At 42.1% G+C, this 20,363-nt stretch overlaps 1 protein-coding gene across 2 annotated transcripts in view; it reads left to right on the top strand.

The window, feature by feature from the left end:
* The window catches only part of IRF4 (interferon regulatory factor 4), a 50,571-nt gene that overhangs the window by 16,475 nt on the left and 13,733 nt on the right, over positions 1 to 20,363 (top strand). For both annotated transcript variants that reach the window (XM_033934895.1, XM_033934894.1), the window contains exons 6-7: positions 11,959 to 12,066; positions 14,332 to 14,685. In XM_033934895.1, the coding sequence (XP_033790786.1) occupies positions 11,959 to 12,066; positions 14,332 to 14,685 (462 nt within the window). The remainder of the gene's footprint in view (positions 1 to 11,958; positions 12,067 to 14,331; positions 14,686 to 20,363) is intronic.

The following is a 20,363-nucleotide window of genomic DNA, read 5'->3' as shown; positions in this document are numbered from 1 at the left end:
CTTTGTTGCCAAGAAAGTTTTTCACAACAAGAACAAATGAAGACAAGGCACATGATTCAATTTCATTCACTGATACTATAAAATGTGGGTCATTTATAAGTTGTCTGATCTGTGGACCATCAAAAATTCCTGCCTTCAGTCCAGTAACGTATGCGCTAGGGGGTTCATAATCGAAATGGAAACGTCTAAAAATCCGCCTGTCTTCACATGGACGACAATCGACTACGTCTTCACAAGTGCTGACAATCGAAACGGCTTCTTAGATGTATTGAGGGACATTTTAGGCTTTGAATGCCACTGTACGCCCAGAACTGAAAGGGGTGTTTTTGGAGGAGTGGTGAGGGCAGGATATGGGCTGACCTAGACTTAGTCGTACTACAGGGATAATCGAAAGTTTTACAAGGATGCCTGGATGGAACTTATGCATTGTGACTTAGGCAATCTAAAACCAGGTCTAAGTGCCCAGAAGGTATCCAAAGTGACCAGATAACCACTGCAGACACAAAGTACAGATGGGGGGGGGGGGAGGGGGGTCTGTACTTTGTGTCTGCAATGGTTATCTGGTCACACCGCCATAAAAATTGGAATAAAAATGTACTTACCTGTCTCCAGAACATCAGCACCTACTATAGGAAAGCCTAGTAGAACTGCACAGAAGTCTCTTAAGTAGCCTGGGGTGGGGGTGGGGGGGGCTAATGAACCATAGAGAGGAGGATCCAGGCCCATAAGTCACTCTAACCACTACATTCTTGGTGGAAAATGTGAGCCCACTGTACTGCCATATTGGGATGTCATAACAGTACTGTACTGTACTGCCATGTAGGTGCCACCTGCAGCCATAAGGGCTATTGGGTTGTAGACAGGTGGGTATAGTGGGTTTCGGAGGGCTCAATATTACTTATATGGGAATTGTGGTGAGAGGTTTATGTGGCACCATATTTGTGAAGTTCACAGCAGTGCCCTGTAAGATGCCACTGCTCTGTTGCCATGTTTGGGTGGCCAGTCTATCACATTGCTGGCCCCTCCCACATCCATAAGGTCTTGTTCTGGGCGTTTTGGGACTTGCACTAATATTTGGACGAGAATATAAAGATAGAAGTATAAAGACAAGACATATAAAGATAGATGTAGCGGTGGTCTGGCAATCAAATGCCTGGATGTAGAGATGGACAATTTTCAAAAAAAGTATACTTTAGATGTATTTTTTGAGAATGGACATTTGTGCCCTGCCGACTGTGGGCGACCAGTGCCCTACATCCAAATTGGACTTAGACGTATGTTTTGATTTTGCCTCTACACTTATTCAGTGCATGGACCGTCTTTATTAAAAGTCTTTACAAATTGTTTCATTAGGCCTAGCTTTATTTGTAGTGGTGAAAGTATGATTCTATCTAGTGCTACTAAAGGTCATTATACACAAAAAAATTGTGGGTACTTTAAATGCATAAATTTTCCATTCAAAAAAGAAAGCTTGTTATGGCATCCCCATTCTGCTGAAGAGATCTTTTAAATAGCGGTAAAAAATTAATAAATCCAACCATATCTAAGAAACTAGAGCTGATGTGGTCTATCTAATGCAATTTTCTGAATCAGCGCCCCAAATAACCCCAGGAACAGGTCAAAAAACCCAAGGCACCAATAATTTTTTTTGTGTGTGTGGCCTGTTATTTTTGTTTTCTTTTATGTATGTTTTATTGTAACTTGTCAAAGATGGCAAAAGAGTTCCATCCCTGCTCACTGCAATTTATAGCGGGAGAAGATAAGTTAGAAACTAAGGTGACACAAGCCTGCACTTGTATTTGGAAAAGTTCAGTTTTTACTAAATAACCCCCACCAGTGCATTAAAGTGCATACCAAATTTGCTGCAATGTGACTTCTATTCTTCTCACCCACTCAAAATTACCCTATTGTTTTATTTCTAATTATTGGGTTACCAGATTTCTCCAGTCATCAGTGACCAAGGACTAAATCCATCCAGTAACCCTACTGAATTAGAGTAGAATAGTATATGCCTTGTTACAAGAAACACGTTTCTGACAAGTCTTGGTTACAGCAAGTGGCGTACGTCAGGGCCTTCAGGGTATTCAGTGAAGGCTCTGACCGCGGGTGCTGGCAGCTTATTCCTGGATTGAGCTGGGGGCTCGCTCCTGGCTCCTTCTGAGCTTATTGCTGTCAGGGGATTCTGTATCTTTTCTGAATCCCCTTGAAGGCTGCATCCTGACCAATCAGCATGTAGCACACTGAGCACAACAATCAGGCTCCTCCTCCTGCTACCTCAGAGCACAGGAGCATATGGTGCCATTCACTTCCTGTTAATGAATCCTCCTGAAGGCTTTTATGTTTTAATTTGATTGACCGTGTTGTGTAGAACTTCTGAGCCTTCCCAACCAACCAAATTAAAACAAGACAAAAAAAGTCCTTCAGAAGGATTTGCTAATGAAACTGAACAACAAACAGCAAAGCTCTCAGGAGGATGAGCTAAGCAAGGGGAGCTGGGAGTGAGCCCTCAGCCCAATGCTGGTTTTGGTTCCAGCATGCTCCTGGGGCTGGTGCTGGGCTTTGTGCTGGCTTCCCAGCTCATTTTGTCCTGCGCCACCTAAGTTGGAGAGGTCTACGGAGCAGCTGTCCGGGTTTGTTAGAAGGAGAAGGGGAGGTTGGTGGCAGTTGTGTTTGGCTTATGGGCCTGGGAGAAATGGAGGCCTATTCGGAGTTGGATCAGGAGCTTTGGCAGGCGGAGGGAGGGAGTGGCTTCTGCTGCTGTCATCACCTCAAAACCAACCCAGAGTGATTATCTGTGGATTTCAAGCAGCAGCCCTCCTGTTTATCTCGTGTAGTACTGCTCAAGTTGGGAGGGACCTCTTCTGCTATTGCCCGCAGCTGCCTGCAAATCAGTTCGCTGCCCCGCTACTGCTATTATTTCTCAGAGTCTAGACTAAAGACACAATAGCAGTAGCGGAGCAGTGAACTGATTTGCAGGCAGCCACAGGGCACAGATTTGCCAAACACCTGCCTCCATGGCTGCACACACTGGTCTAGTTCAGTCAGGCCTCCTCTTCCCTGCTGTACCACCACCCAGAAGAGCTGTGTGGCAAAGTTGGGGAGTGGGAATTATGAAGCCCCGGTGCTGCGTCAAAATTAGCAGGTTTCCCCACTTTCCCCCTACATGTGCTGAGGCGTATCCAGGGCCTCTCATCCAGGCCCAGAGCAGAGGAGTCAGTATCTGCTGTAGTGGCACTGTGGTTGAAGCTTGCTCCCCTGAGGCCTGCACACACTGAAAGGATTCAGCTCAGGCCTCCCACTCCTCTCCAGCACCAAATTATGAACCAGAACCTCATCAGGGGCTTTTTTTCTTTTCAGTGGGCTGCTGCAGCAACCATATCTGCAGTGCCCAGTTAAGAAAAAAAAAGTTTATATTGTATACTGGGTTTGGGGGTGGGAGCATAAGAAAGGGCATGGGTGATGCAGACTAGGAGGATAGTATAAAAAAGGGCAAGGATAATGCCAGGTTACAGGAAGAATATGGGGAGGGTGTAAGGAAGGGCAGGATTGATGCTACTCTACAGGAAGGTGGGGGGCATAGGGAAGGGTGGAAGTGAGGTCTGGGTATAGGGAAGATCAGGGTTGGACAGGGTTGGTGCCAAGTTATAGGTGAGGTGGAGCATAGGGAAAGGTGAGGTGGAGCATAGGGAAAGGTGGGGTGGGGCTGGGCATAGGGAAGAGCAGGGTTGATGTCAGGCTATAAGGGGGTAGAAGCATAAGGAAGGGGTGGGAGAGCAGAGCCTTAGTTAAGGACAGTGTTGATGCCGGGCTATGGGGTGGAGTAAGACATGTTGGTCCAGCAGTGGGCCAAGACAGAAGGGATTCCTTCCTTCTCCTGCCCCGGCCAACTTTAAACAACTGTCATCTCCCTCCCGTCCCTTCCACTTACCTGCTAAGTCCCTGGTGGTCCAGCAGTGAACTGCGGCAGGGGCGACCTTCCTTTGTTCCTTGTCATGCAGAACCACTACCTATTGGCTGCCGGGAGTTCTTGCAGTCCTGCAAGGGACAAAATGGAACCATTAGCCCATTTGAATGTTAAAAGGAGACCATATGTGAACACAGTTCATGGAGTGACAAAGGAGGGGTGTGTAGCAGCACCCTGAATTTTAGGTCAGGAGTGTGAAACTCTGGTCAGTTTTCAAGGTAGCTAAGATATACAAATTATTTTCTTCAACCAATTACTCTATGTCTCGTGAATATTCATTGTGGAAATCTGGGTGTGCAGCTTGACCAAATGGTGTTGGTTAGAGTGACCAATTACATTGGAATATAAGAACTTAAAAATAGCTATTCTGGGTCAAACCAAAGGTCCTGTTTTCAACAGTGGCCAATCCAGGTCACAATTACCTGGCAAATTTCCAAAGAGTAGCAAGACCCAGGGATAAGTAAAGGTTTTACTCAAAAACAGTTTATGGACTATGCCTTTAGGAATTTATCCAAACCTTTTTTAAACCTAGATACGCTAACTGCTCCACATCCTCCAGTGATGAGTTCCAAAGCTTAACTATTTGTTAAGTGAAAAAATATTTTCTCCTGTTTCTTTTTAAAAGTATTGTCATGTAACTTCATGGAGTGTGTCTTAAGCAATCTTCAACAGCAGAGGACAGGGCTTGTTTTCTGGTATCTATGTATAATTGATTTTCATGAAACAATTTTGCTTTTCATAACTTTCATAATCTTAATACAGCTCATTTGTTTGGTTTCCCTATCTTAAAAACCAGAGTACAGTGCACTCCATTCACTAGTCCCACTAACAACAGCAATCATCCCTAGGAGTCCCTCTTCACCTCCACCTCCTTTCGCAAACAAAATACTCACCTTCTTCCTTGGATGTTCCCATAGTAGAGGCCCAAAGAGTAAGTGCAAATCTCAGATCTACTACATAGCACTCATTACAGGGAAATATTTTTAAAACCAATTGGAGAAATTTTTTTTTCACTCAGAGAATAGTTCAGCCCTGGAACGTATTGCCAGAGAATGTGGTAAGAGCAGATAATGTAGCTGGTTTTAAGAAAGGTTTGGACAAGTTCCTGGAGGAAAAGTCCATAGTCTGTTATTGAGAAAGACACAGGAGAAGTCACTGCTTGCCCTGTACTGGTAGCATGGAATATTGCTACACCTTGGGTTTTTGGCCAGGTACTAGTGACCTGGATTGGCCACCGTGAGAACGGGCTACGGGGCTTGATGGACCATTGGTCTGACCCAGAAAGGCTATTCTTATGTTCTCTCGCGATGTCACTTCGATGCCCTCCTTTCTTAACAGATCTCATGCTTCTTCCAGTGTAGACACCTTCTTATGAACACTGTTGATGGTGACCAGAAGGCCAAAACAAGATTGTCCATCTGTACCTCCCAATTAGCTTGCACCGTACCTTTAGTTACGGTGCTGTAGGACAAGTCCTGAAGCAGTTCAATTTTGAAGCCATTCTGCTGGTCTCGCCTTTTGAATCAGCTTTTCTTTATCCACAAAACTTTGGAAACATACAGTGATATCCTGCAGTCTCTCTGTATTCTGAGGGCCCAGGGATCTGTGTGCCCACTCAGTGTTAGGAGTCATTCTGAAAAAGCTAGCATGCCAAACACATAATAACCATATACCCTGAATTTTTGTAATCTGCCTTCTCAATTTGTTATGATGTGTGTGATTTTCCATGTTATCTACCTGGTTAACCAACTCCTGATACTCTGCATGTAATTCTTCTATCCCCTTCTGAACCTCCATCACCACCTCTTTATCTGGTCTCTGCACCATCCGTAGAATCCTATATCTGTCAAGTCCACTTTGGGATTTCATTTCATCCATCCACACTTGCATGTCTGCTTTTGTATCACCCTTGGTACTGCCAGCAGCCACCAAGTCAGAGCCCTCCATCACTGGGCTGACTTCTGCTTGTGCCGTAGTCCTGCTGCTGTCTTCCAGCATGCTCACACTGCGTGGGCCCCGGTTGACAACAGCTGTCCAGTTCGGGACGCCAATTTCCTATCATTCCTTTTCTTTTTCATCGCCATATCATACCACAGCACTAACTCACTTCAATCTCTGGTCTGGGAGAATGTGGCGCCATCCGTAGAAGTGTCTCAATAGGGAATTTGCTCAGGCTATTGACAGAGCCCCAACTTCAGGTGTCCATCTCAGTGATATCTCTTTCTCTCAAGTCCTGTGATTACTTCTAAAATGTTTTAAAGTAGGATTAGGTTAGAGCAGGAGTTGTCAACCCCCCAGTCCTTGAGATATATTCAGCCAGTTGGATTTTCAGGATATCCAGAATGAATATGCATAAGATCAATTTGCATGGACTATCTGTGGCTGGATATGCCCAAAGTGTTATATGTCAAATGTGTGCAGGACAAATGCGTGCCGACAAATGTGCCCCGACATTTGCGTGCACTGAATGGGAGGTCCGCCCTGACAGGATACTTTGTCTTTTTGAGGATACTTTTTTGTCTTTCTGAGGGTTATGAAGGGTTAAAAAATTCACTTCCTATCTAGTGTTAGGGTTGGCTATCTGGAAGGCCCTGATTTGCTGAGACTCCTCAGGCCCCGTCCTTTGGGAGGGGCTTGAGGCGCCTGAGGAGTCTCAGCAAATCAGGGCCTTCTAGATATCCTTCACAGGCTGCAATTGTCCTGCGTGCACTTGTCCGGGTGCGTGATTGTCAGGGTGCATTAGTCAGAGCGGAATTGTCCTGCGCTGATTTGTCTGTGTACCGTCCTGACGACTGGGTTCAGAATCCTTAGGGAAGAAAAAAACTAATGTTTTGCGAGAAGTATTGATAAACACATTTTACTTGAAATGGTTTTTGTTTGTCTGCATTCATACTGTGTCAGTATTTCATTTACCCTCATGTGAATTCATAATTTTCAGCTCCCATCATCAAAATCAGTTGTACAGGAATCTGTAGGGTCTATTTATTAACCTTGCACCATAGATTAATGTGCAGTTAATTATCATAACTTCAGATATTTGCAATAAGCATTAGTGTGGGTCACTGGTTGATAAATAGACCCCAGTAGCTGTAAAAAGCTACAGATTCTGATTTCATCTTGTCAAAGAGTCTTGAATCAAACAGAATTACAACAACAGTGGAGGAAATATGAAGGCCAGGTGTGTGAAAGGGGTTTTCCCGTTTTAATGCTATTGGAAAAATGTATAGTACATCTGGACCAAACTGGGAAAATCCCTTTGTACATCTGGCCTGTAAGGAGGCAGTTTTCAAAAAAATTTGCTTACCTTGCCAACTATGCAGCTGCCCTCATCACTTTAGGCAGATTTTCAAATACAGGTTGAAGAAAGAGAAGGAGTTCACTGAGGGTCACAGAGGGCACTGCCTGACTAGTTTGCCTTTGAAGATTCACCAAAAGTTGTGTGGCCACAATTCAAAATATCGCCATTAAAATAATTCACCATGGGAATAAATACGATCACGTAACTCCCTATCTCATAGAATCTCATTGGCTGCCCATCAATCAACGTACAACATATAAAATAGCATTACTGGTATTTAAAACACTAGCTACTAATGAACCTCAGTTTATAGATCGGCTCCTAATTCCTCATACTTCAAAACGTTCACTTCGGTCCAATACTCAAGGTCTATTAATGGTCCCCTCATTGAAAATAATAGGAACTAGACGCCATGACATCTTCTCAGTCATGGCACCTCTCATCTGGAATACCCTCCCCCTTTATATCAGAAACATCAAAGATCTTAACTTATTTAAAATTAATCTAAAAACATATCTCTTCAAATCCTCATTTAACCTTTAGAATAACTTCTCAGCGTACATCTAAACATCTAAACAATTAATACGTCCTCACACATTTTCCCCAACCTAATCGTTTGGTCCTACCCATATCATACCCCTTTCTTCCCTTGAGGAAACAACAATTTGTAACTTTTATTCCCTAATGTCCTCTCCTAATGTTTCTTAGTTCGTCTGTATTGTCAATTTGTCATAGCCCTTTGAAAATTGTTAATGTAAAATAACTTGTTTTACTGTTTTATACTACTATCCTTTTTATTATGTAATTCGCTTAGATTTAATAGGCGAACCATCAAATTTTATTAAACTTGAAACTTGAAACTTGAAAACAGCGTAGCCAGACCGCAGATTTTGGGTGGGCCTATGGTAAACATGGGTTGGGAAAAGGTTCTCTGCTTCCCCTCACCCCACTCAGCTTAAAAAAAATATAAATATCTGAGCCATTGAGGTTCCAACTGAAGACTTCCTAAAGTTCCCTAGAACTCTACCGCCCAACTTGACAGCTGGAGATGGCTCCTTGAGCTGCTGACACCAGCATCTGTGTAAGCTCAGTTTTCAGTGTATGCACAGTTTTGGCACATGCACAGAAACTAACTAGGTGTGGGTGCCAGCCTCAAAAGCTGCTACCAACTGCCAAGCTGGGTAGCACAGTTCTGGGCAGTTTCAGCTGGTGGTGCTTTGGGATTCCTACCAGCTACCACCAGGATGTTCCACTGCTGGGTGGGTCGGAGCTCAAAATGGGTGGGTCCATGGCTACTCAGGCCCACCCATGGCTACACCATACCATATTGATTTTTGTATCCCACAAGTATCAGCTAGGAATCATTGCGGCTTACAGAATATTATAAATGATACAGGGGCATAGATGTCTTACAAATGAATGCACTGGGATAGGTCAGTGCAGTAAAGAGAATAGATGTGTTTTCAGTGCCTTTCTGAACTGAAAGTAAGTAGGAAGTTGACATAAGCTGCTTGGGAGACTGTTGCAGATTTTGGGGCCCTGGAACTTGAAGGTGGTCTCGAAAAGAGCTTTCCTCCAGACCAAGCGAGGGGAGGGAAGTGGTAGTTTCCAGTGTTTGATTGTCCTCGTGTTATTGAAGGACTTTTTTATAATTTTTATCTCTTATTTATTGTAACCCGACCAGATATTTGTGATGGTTGGTATATCAAAATTTTAATAAACTTGAAATTTGAAACCTGGATGGTGGAAGTTAGTACAGCTGAGTTTTTTCTGTATATGGCCTTATGGACCATGTATGCAGTTTTGAACTGAACCTTGCTCTTCCCAGTGCAATTGTTTGAGAAGTGGACTTGCCTTTTCATACTTGTTCTTGCACAGGATCAGCCTTGTTGCTGCATTTTGGAGTAATCGCAGTTTTTTAATGTCTTTCTCAGCAGTGCAGCAGTAGAGGGGGTTATAGTAGTCTAAATAGGGGATGAGGACTGCCTGGGCCACTGTTCTGAAGTTAGTTGGGCTTAAGGTACAAAATGAAGAGGTTACATATAAGTATTTATGCCTGCTCGTTCTATAGGGTGACTTGGGTGACTTAACTGTGGAAAAACTAAGTGCCCATATTGGAAAATCCAATACATATGTGTATATTTCTCTCCCAACCTAAACACACCTCCCAGAATGATTTTTGAGTAGTTATAATTAGGTACCCAGCAAGAGATAGATTTTCACCCCAAGGAATCCAGCAATGAACTCTAGTTACATTAGATCGCTTTGAAAATTGCCTTCAAAGGTGTTAATTTTGTAGCAGTCTCCTAACCCTGTGCAGCAGGTATGTACGTTAGTTAAATCAGTTGTCAAATGGAAAGTAAGAACATACTTTCTTGTTGAGCTGAAAACACCTCTCTGCATTTATACCTGATATTTCATACTCATATGCACATTTTCATGGAAACGTATGCACATACTTTAAAAAATCCACCAATATCTGGGCGAGTCCAGATCCTACCCCCTAGAAGTGCCTCTACTCATCAAGATAAACATATGTAGGAAGAAGCATTATGGACTCAATTATATATAAATATATATTTTTTTTAAAATTGTGTGCCGTCTTTTCCTGATTTTAACTGGAATTGCGGTTCAAATGCTCACAACAAACTGGAAAAATCATGACAGGTTAAATTATACATTTTGGTGGACAAATGTATGTAATACATATAAATATGAGAGAATGAACGCAGAATGTTTAGGGTTTAGTGTATTATTTAACAAAATATGGAGTCCATTGGCTTTATTTGCTGTTTCACATTAAAAGATAATATGTTCCCTTCTGAGTTTTTTCATTCCACATCTGGGATGGGATGGGGGGTAGGGTGTGGAAAGGTAATGAAAATATAGATATTAATTCTTCATATTAAAGATGTTTAATATTGTCAATATTAATAATTGATGGAAAGGGGTTGGGTATAGCTATGATTCTATAATATTATTGTTTGAGATAGTGTATTCTTTGTTATATTTTGTTATTTTCAATCTAAATGTATTACACTATTGTAACTAAATAAAATAATAAAAATGTGTAAAAAAAAATAAAAATTGTGCACTAAACGCTATTCTATAAACAGTGTTCAAAGTTGGGCGCCATTTAGAGAACAGCGCTTAGTGCTGGGACCCACGCCCAACTGGTGTAAATCCCTATTTCTAAATTAGTTACAGATCTTCCAAATTCTATAACGCTGCGCACAAAGCCTATAAATGCCCCCGACCTGCCCATGCCCCCATTTCTGAAAGCAAGCAGAAACATTGACGCACACATTGTTATAAAATGCCCACGTAAATTCCATTTATTGCCAATTAGCACCAATAATTGATTGTTAGCGCCCAATTATGGCTTATCGAGCAATTAAATCGCATGCATAATTTTGAGCAATATATAGAATTAGGGGCTGGGGGACCATACTCATGGCAGTTTTATAATGATACCACTCTGTTGCAGTCTTCAAATAAACTGCAAAAATGTGTCTTTAACCCTTTATTTGGCCTTGTTGCTCAGAAGCAACACGTGTCTTCTATGGCTCTTATGGGAGATCTGCATCTCCAAATGCCTGTTACTTGGCGCTGTTTCTCTCGTTCAACACCAAGTTACGTAAAGTAGTCGTTTCACCATCTGCCAATTAAAGGGTTAAGCACAGTTTTCATAGACACAATCCCGTATCATGCGCAGCTTTGTTTCTTCTGTGTTTTGAGCAGTTTGGTGCAATCCCTTAGTGAGGTGAAGAGTTTTTGTGTTAGGCGAAGACTACTGATGGAAGGTTAATGTCGCAAACCTTGATAAAGCTGGAGGCGAAAAAGGGCCTTTGTTGGGCTTTTTTGGGGGTGAATGTGAGATAAATAATACAGCTGGACTTTGCTTTTCCTCAACCGTTTTGGTTGTAAGCTCTGTATGATATGGGATTGTGTCTATGAAAACTGTGCTTGAAGACACATTTTGCAATTAATTTGAAGACAGAGTGATATATTTAAAGTGGAGGTTTTTTTTTTAAACCAATGACTGGAGAAGCTCCTACATATATAAAATATGCTTAGGCCTCCTTTTACTAAGGTGCGCTAGTGTTTTTTGCGCACGGTAAATATTAGCGCGCGCAAACCATGCACTAAATAAAAAATACTAATGCAAGCTCTATGGAGGCATTAGCGTTTAGCGCACGCATTAAAACCGCTAGCTCACCTTAGTAAAAGGAGCCCTTAGTCTCGCGAAGTTGGGGCTTATTGAAGCAAGATATCTGAGGTCTTTTTCTCCACTATTTGAAACTTGTTCAGTCTCTACTGATTTAATTGCTAATGTGCTTAGCCTGTTTTCTGGCTATACTCTCTCTCTATATATTTTTAGGCTTTGCCAGTAAGATTATATAATTTAATCCTCTTTATAACTTTAGTTTTATAATGAGCCATTTCTGTACATAAACCTCTATTTTATGCACATAAATGGCTTATAAAGTTAATCCCTAAATATCTGATTGAACAGCCCAGACATTCGTCAAGCAATGCACTGGGAGGAGGGATGCAAGTCTGCGTAAAGAATGACAGAATTTGGGGGTTAATTTGCATACAGATGTGGAGTTGAAAACTGTTGCTTGGTGACATTTAACTTCTGTCTTCTGGTAGGGTAGGGGTGCTAACGTTTGACTGTTGTTTGTGAATTGAGGTTATCAGGTGACTGGATCCTTTTATGCCTGTGCATCTTCTGAATCACAGATTCCTGGGATTCCGGTAGAATCTAGCATGAGGACTGGTGATGCTATTGCTCTGTCAGGTACGCATTGCCGTTTCACTTCTGCACATGTCTCAAGGTTTGCATCAGTGCCATTTCTTGTGAGACACTGTCCAGTTGATAGCCAGATTTTTAACCAGCCTGCTTTGAAACCTGAAGGCCATATTCCATCACTGGGCAGAACTGTTGTGGTGCTTCTCTTTGTGCAAGGGTTTCTCTGCATGAGTTTTGGTCAGTTTTATACCCTGGCAGGAAATGTAAGGCTTGGACAAACCATGGGCACAGTGACATAGCTAGAGTAAGTGGTGCTCCCCCATCCTCCACCCCACCCCATCCCTGCTCCTTCCTGACAGCACAAACTTGCTGCCCGTGTCATGTTAGCTATCTCTCTGACATCACTTCCTAGGCACGAGGCCCAAAAGTGACAACTAACCTGTACAATCCTACTCCACAATAACTGATCTCTAGCACTGTTAATAACTAGCTTCTAACCTTGTTAATTCTACTTAATTTGTAACATCTTTTAACCATTGTAAACCGCATAGAACTTCACGGTCCTGCGGTATATAAACTGTTATTATTATTATTATTATCAGAGAGAGGCGACACCGATGCGAGCAGCAGGTTCATGATGCTGTTCGCGCAGGAAAAATTAAAGAGAGGGTAGGGAAAGATCGTGGGGATAATAGAGAGGAGGACAGATGCCTGTGCCCTTTACAAAGACTGTGCCCGGGGCCATTTCAAAATTGCACAAGCAAAACTGACTTGTAGACTTTAAAAAATAATTTTCTAATGCATATCAATTTTAAGGAGGATCTTTACTGGGGCACTGGATGGCTCAGGGGATTGGCCCAGGGTTACAAAACCTCTCAACGCTGCAACATCAGTTTTGATCTGACTCAGGTCGGTAGTTACCAAAGATGATCACCCTCTGAAAGCTATTCAGTGACATGTGTAAAAAAAAAAAAAAAAAATCACCATTTTGAGCCAATCAGAGCTTTCGGCCCCTCCCATTCATCTTTGGATGCAGTGGGAGGAACCAAAGACCCTTATTGGCTGAAAATCACCATTTTGAGACAATAAGATGCATTTGGAAAGGGAAGCCCCATCATTGCTCTATGCTGCCCCGTAGGCAGGAGAGAGTGAGCTTCCCTCCTGCTGTTTGCTCTTTTAAAGGTATGGGGGGGGGTCAGAGGATGTGGGAGGAGGGCTCAAGGATGTCGGGGGAGATACAGGATATTAGGGGAATGTCAGGATGTGAGGGGGGATGTCGGGATGTGAGGGGTGGGATACGGAATATCAGGAGGATATCAGGAATTCTATGAGCTTCAGAGCATTTAGCGCTTCGGGCCATGGCAGAAACCTCTACTGTGGCTTAGTAAAAGGGGGGAGGGACAGTTATTATTATTTTTATTATTATTTTAATGACCTCAGAAAAATACAACTTTTCAAATAATTGAAATAAAATATTTAGAGCATTACATTTGCTCATATATACAGAGGACGGCAGAGAGAAATGGGGAGCAATAAAACATTAAAAGCTTGATTTAATAAATCTTTTCTCTCATAGACACAGAATAGTGAAAGCAGTCTTAGTAAATTAGACCCTAAGGCTGATGCAGTAGTCCTTGGAGAGGAAACCCCCCCCCCCCAAATTAGAAGTCAGTCACTAGAGACCTATCTAAACTTTCCCACGGACTCCCCCTCCACCCTTCAAATTCTATGGAGATGATGGGGAAGTTGAAAGAGCTCACATCTGCTGGCTGCTACTTTTTTGAGCTGTCACTTAGAGCCAAAGAATATTTGTCAAGACCTAAGTTAATATATTGAAACAGATATCTATGAAATGTGCCTGCTTCATGTTGCGTTGCAAAGGCACACTTCAAAGTGTTTGTTTTCTCTCCTGGTAGTACCCATTAATCTTATTTATTCTGTTAACTACGTTTAATTTATTAAATTATCTTCTAGGGGAGAATACATCATATATAGTCTTTTATTTTCTCCTTCTTCACCTCTCTCTCCCAGTTCTCTGAACTTCTGTTTCCATTGCTTCATGCATCTCTCTTTCTAGAACTTACTGTAAGATTTCTTGTTCTGTCTCATTTCCAAGTGTGTGCATGTATGTCTTTCATTTCCAGGCATCATTTTGCTTTACCTTTCCCTGTTGTATCTGTCTCCTCTGTTAAAGTTCTGTTCTTTGCTTTGTAGTACATGACAGTCCTTCAATGTGTTGGTTCAGTTTCAGCCTCATGTAAAAAAACTTGTCAGTCTGTAAAGCACTCTGGTAACCAGATTTTATTTCCACAGATTGCCGGCTACATATTTGTTTGTACTACCGTGAAACACTGGTTGAGGAAGTCACCACCACAAGCCCTGAAGGCTGTAGGATTGCTCATGGTCAAAGTTATGAGGGTGGCCGTCTGGACCAGGTTCTTTTCCCATATCCTGAAGATAATGGCCAGAGAAAGAATATCGAAAAGTTGCTGAGCCACCTTGAGCGGGGTGTTGTACTCTGGATGACACCAGATGGGCTTTATGCAAAAAGACTGTGTCAAAGCAGAATCTACTGGGAAGGGCCTTTGTCTGTGTATGGAGACCGGCCTAACAAGCTAGAGAGGGAGCAGACTTGCAAACTTTTTGATACGCAGCAGTTTTTAACAGGTAATGTGGAGCTTTTCTACAGTAGTTGCCAGAAAGAACTAACAGAGGAAAAATGACATGTTAAATACACATATTATATTTTAAGTGCTTTATTGTGGTGGATCACACTGGTATTTCATGTACAGTAGAAAAATAACGTGTTAAATGTTTCTGCTTTGAGGCTATCTATTGCACCACAGTTCATAGGACTATAATGTGTCATACTATAATGATATTTTACCTAGGGCTGCACATTTAACGCATTGTTAACTGATTAATGTGTTAAAATATTAATTTGTATTAGTAATTATAACATATTAATCATGTTTTCCGAACCCCCACCCCTCCCATGTGTACCACATTTTCCCATGCCCCCCCCCCCCTCCTCTCACCTACCAGCTTTCAAAATCACCTCAGCAGCCTTTCCTCAGCCTGGTCCCACAGCTTTCAAAATCATGTCAGCCCCAACAGTGACAGCTCTAATTCACTGCCCAGACTGACCTGCAGCCTTTCTTCAGCCAAGTCCGGACCCTCTGATGCAACTTCCTGTTTATGGCAGGACCTGGCTGAGGATCTGGGCTGTCGACCTGGGCAGTGAATTAGCACTGCCAATGTGAGTTTGAAAGCTGCGAGACTGGGCTGAGGAAAGGCTGATGCTATTACTGCTGGGGTGATTTTGAAAGCTGGGAGGTGAGTGGAGGGGGGCTGAAAGAAAAGGTGGTGAATTCAGAAGGGGGTAGAAGGCTGGCTGAGAATGAGGAGCCATTGCTGTACTCCAGGGAGGTGAGAGAGATAGAGAGGTGCTGAACTGATGGGAAGCAGAGGCTGAAGAGGAGGTTCTAGGATGAGGGTAAAGACAGGTGCTGGGCTTGGAGGTGGGGGGAGATGGAGTGGCAGAGGGAGAGGTGTTGTACAGGAGTGCAGAGGGAGGGAGAGATGCTGGACATGTTGGAAGAAGGGGGCAGGGTAAAATGCATGACTATGAGGTGGAGTAGAGAGAGGAGAAGATAGTCTACTCTGTGGGAGGGAGTGAGAAAGAGAGAGAGAGAGAGATAGAATATGAGAGATGTGGGGAAGATAAATTTTATTGTTAGTTTTGTAATTGAACTTTGTCAGCTTTGAGAATTTATATCTGTTGTCTATATATAGCATTGGGCAGGAGGCAATGTGAAGAGGGTGTGTTATGCGATTAATTGCACGATTAAAATTTTTAATCAATATACAGCCCTAATTTAACCCCAAGAGATGTAGTGATATTAAGCAATATGATATGCCATTTCCTATTAGACACTATCATGGCATTGAACACTTTCAATTCAGGCAAAAACAGAACTTCAGTTTCCTTATTGAGTTAGACTGGTTTCTTTATTACCTGTGCAGAATAGCTCCCCTCCCCCCCTCCCCGAATTCAGATATCAGTGAAATATTTATGCAGAGACATAGCCAGCTATCTGATTGGGGTGGGGGTGGGCAAAGGTGGGCACTGAGGGGCAATGTAATTTCCTTCCCCCAGTGCATTAAAAATAATACCTTTGCTGGCAGGGATGCCAAAACCCCTCCATCTAAAGAAATTCTCTGCCGAGCCACTCCCCTCCTTGTGCTGCAGCAACCCGAAAGTTAGTGGGGTGCCTCCAGCTGCCATCTCCGGGACTTCCTAAGCATGCTCAGTTCTTGCACAAACTGAGCATGCTCAGGAGTCCTGGCGCTGATGACTAGAGGCACCCTGACAACTTCTGGGTTACTGCACCAGTGAAAGGAGGAGGGGAGTAGCTCAGCAGGGAATTTCTCTAGTTGGCAGGACTTCAGCATACCCGCCAGCCATTTAATGGGTGCAGTTCATGTTTGGAGAAGGTCTGGGCCCTTGAGGGGCTTAGGCCCTCAAGGCCTCTCTCGTCGTGCAACGGCACTGATTTGTGGTAACATAGAAACCAAAGTTCTAGGAGTCATCATGGTCCTAGAGAAGACTAGATTCTTTACACTCATCAACTTAAGATGGTAACATATCGGAGTTTTCCCTAGATCCTGCCTTTACATATGGTTTGTGAGGATCCCACACTGTCAAACTCCTGCATATTTTCATATTCAAATCATCAAGTCCAATTAAAGGTTTTGCATCCTCAGATAAATGAGAGGAACTAGGAAAACAGAATAAATAGATATGTTTCATTTATTTCTGTCCTATACCTTCCTGGTGTGTTCTTTCCTTGGTGTCATGCTATATTGTTTTAGCAAGGTGTCCTCCATTTGCTTGGACAAGTAATTCTGATCAGAGTTGAATTGATTAAATAGTAAGGGGTCCTTTCACTAAGGCGTGCTAGCCGTTTAATGCGTGCTAAATATTAGCGCGTGCCAAACCCTAATACGTCCATTATAGTCTATGGACACATTAGCGTTTAGCACGCGCTAATATTTGTGTTTGCTAAAACGACTAGCTTGCCTTAGTTAAAGGACCCCTAGATTTATTGCAGAATTAATTCTAAGTGTCTGGCATGGTGTCCTTGTAAAAGAATACACTAGGTATGTTAAAAATGAACTAGCTGACCCTTGTGAAGTTTACTGAAGGTACATATTCTATAAACATAAGCAGGTGCCTAGTTTGCTAGCAAACTCGGGTATGTATGTGTGTGTATATGCTTAGCTACAAGTGCTGCACAACAAAGAAAAATGGGGAGACCCAATGATCCACAGTGAAAATAATCCACCGATGAAAACAAAAATGAAAAACTGTGGATACAGATGTTCTGGAGATAATTTATTAAACACTGACATATAAAACCATGAAAATTCAATTTATAAAGTACAATGATAAAAAAATACTGTGATAAAAATCCAACCGGACCCTACACGGTCCATGTTTCGGCAAACACGCCTTCCTCAGGGGTCCTAAAAGGAAGAGGTAATGATGAATAATGATAAAGCGAAAGATAAAAAGATAGAAAGATAAGAAGTGACTGTGATGACAATCTGGAGCATGCATATTAGTGTCTATACTCGACTGCAAGATAAAATAAGTGAGCCATATGTAATCATGCTATATACAGAGGCTTGAGACATCGACAAGAGACATGAGAGGAAAATATGTGCTAAAAAAGGCCGAGAAGAAAAAGTGTCTTTTTTGGCACATTTTTTCCTCTCATGTCTCTTGTTGATGTTTAAAGCTTCTGTATATAGCATGATTACATATGGCTCACTTGTTTTATCTTGCAGTCGAGTATAGATACTAATATGCATGCTACAGATTATCATCACAGTCACTTCTTATCTTTCTATCTTTTTATCTTTCGCTTTATCATTATTTATCATTACCTCTTCCTTTTAGGACCCCTGAGGAAGGCGTGTTCACCGAAACACGGACCGTGTAGGGTCCGGTTGGATTTTTATCACAGTATTTTTTTATCATTGTACTTTTTAAATTGAATTTTCATGGTTTTTATCTCCAGAATATCTGTATCCACAGTTTTTGTTTGTTTTTTTAGCTACAAGTGCTTACATCAGCCATAGAACCAACATAAGTATATGCACCTAAGGGTTAGTAATGCATGCGTATCTCATAGTAGTCTAAAAATTGTGTCCCACCCACACTCTGCCTAGATTCCTCCTATGTATCTGTCCACCTGTAAAATAACATAGCATAACAAAAATTCTTATATACTGCGGCTACCTCGCGGATCTGTGCGCGGTAGATAAAAGATAAAACTACCGAACATTCGCAGTAAGATTGCAATAGATTAATCAAAATATTGCCAAAGAAGGGTGTTTTTAGAGATTTTCTAAAGGCCAGATATGAAGTGGAAATAGATATATAAGTACTAACTCGGTTGCTACCTGATACGCTAAGAGTTTACTAAAGAATCGTGCATAGTTACATAATTCTACATAGGTGCAAATCTTACATATATGTTTGTATCTATGCATATACATGTGTATAAATTGGTATTTTGTACATGTATGCATGTAACTAGTGCGTACATGTGAGTGCCTACTTTGCAGAATTGTAGAACTTGAAGAGTTAAATTCCAGATGCCATTTCCTGGGTGGTGTGGGCAGGGCCCTGCTGTGGCTTAACATGTATTACATGAAGCGTTTGGTAGTTCTATTTATTAAAAATCTTACATCCAGCAATTCAAAGTGACACTCTTGTTCTAAGCAGAGTATACCAATAGGCCATAATATGCTTTATAACAGTGGTTCCCAACCCTGTCCTGCAGAACCACCAGGCCAATCAGGTTTTCAGGCTAGCCCTAATGAATATGCATGAGAGAGATTTGCATATAATGGAAGTGACAGGCATGCAAATCTGCTCCATGCATATTCATTAGGGCTAACCTGAAAACCCGATTGGCCTGGTGGTCCTCCAGGACAGGGTTGGGAACCACTGCTTCCAGCCATCTGTCACAATACTAGCCATACCACACCCCATCATAACCCTCCCAACAGAAGAACTGGTTTACACACAGAGATTGCAGCCAATATCCCTTACAAAATATATACAGGCAGCCCCCAGGTTAAGAACGAGTTATGTTTTTAAAGCTATTCTTAAGCTGGATTTGTATGTAACTCAAAACCTGTAGATTTTAAGATTCTTGCTGCATACCTCTGCTCCCAGCTGACAAAAGGGCCAACTGTCCCTGCCAGTGTACACTGTCCTTAATGTGGCCACGAATTCCTGAATTTGCTGTAGGAAAAGTGGGAGCCCATGCCACTGGAAATACTGCTAGATGAAATCAGATGAAGCCACAACTGCGTTCTTAAGTATGAGTTGTACTTAAGTCATGCTTCTGTATCTCAGAGACTGCCTGTAAATCATATCTGGCCCCTAATGAAAAATAGAGCATGACAGCAGATAACAATCATACAGTGTATCTACTTTGCCCATCTATATCAATTGCTTGACTATAATTCTGTCCTCTCTCTGAGATCTTCTGTGCTATCCTATACGTTCTTCAATTCAAATAATGTTCTTGTCATTACCATCTCCATTAAAAGGCTGTTCCACATCCAACACCCTTTCATTTTATTTATTTATTTATTCAGTTTTGTATACCTTTCTCCCAGCGGAGCTCAGAATGGTTTACATGAATTTATTCAGGTACTCAAGCATTCAATAAAAAAAATATTTTCTTAGGTTATTCCTGCATTTTTCATCTTTCACCTTCATCCAATGACCTTTGGTTCCAGAGCTACCTTATCATTGAAAAAGGCCACCTCGTGTGTGCTTGTACCTTGGAGGTATTTGACTGTATCTATTATATCTCCTCTATCCTGCTCTTTCCCAGGGTATTTAGATCTTTAAGTCTGTCCCCACATGCATTAAAACAAAGACCAATGACCATTTATATCACTGCTCTCCATATAGTTTATACCTTTTTGAAGGCATGGTCTCCAGAATTGCACACTGTACTCTAAGGGCTCGATGCTCAAAAGCTTACCATGGCAGTAAGACTGGCTGTAGCCAGTCTAGCTGGCAAGTTATTTCAGCTTCCAATGTACAAAAGATTTCTCAGTGGCTTTTACAGATCATGGTAGCAACCACCAAGAATCCTATGCAAGTGCATTACAAAGAGCTTGTTAGTATTAAAATGAGTGCTCTGTGTAATGCTCAGCAAGGAACACCCACCTTCCTTCGTGCAAAGTTTTCCAGCTGGCCTGAAGCTGTCGGTAGCATGAGGGCGACTTCAGGTATATAGGAACAATTTCCT

Source organism: Geotrypetes seraphini, chromosome 2, assembly GCF_902459505.1.
Source record: "Geotrypetes seraphini chromosome 2, aGeoSer1.1, whole genome shotgun sequence".
NCBI lineage: Eukaryota > Metazoa > Chordata > Amphibia > Gymnophiona > Dermophiidae > Geotrypetes > Geotrypetes seraphini.
The sequence above is the reverse complement of the archived record's forward strand: the minus strand, read 5'-3'. Positions and strand labels throughout refer to the sequence as shown.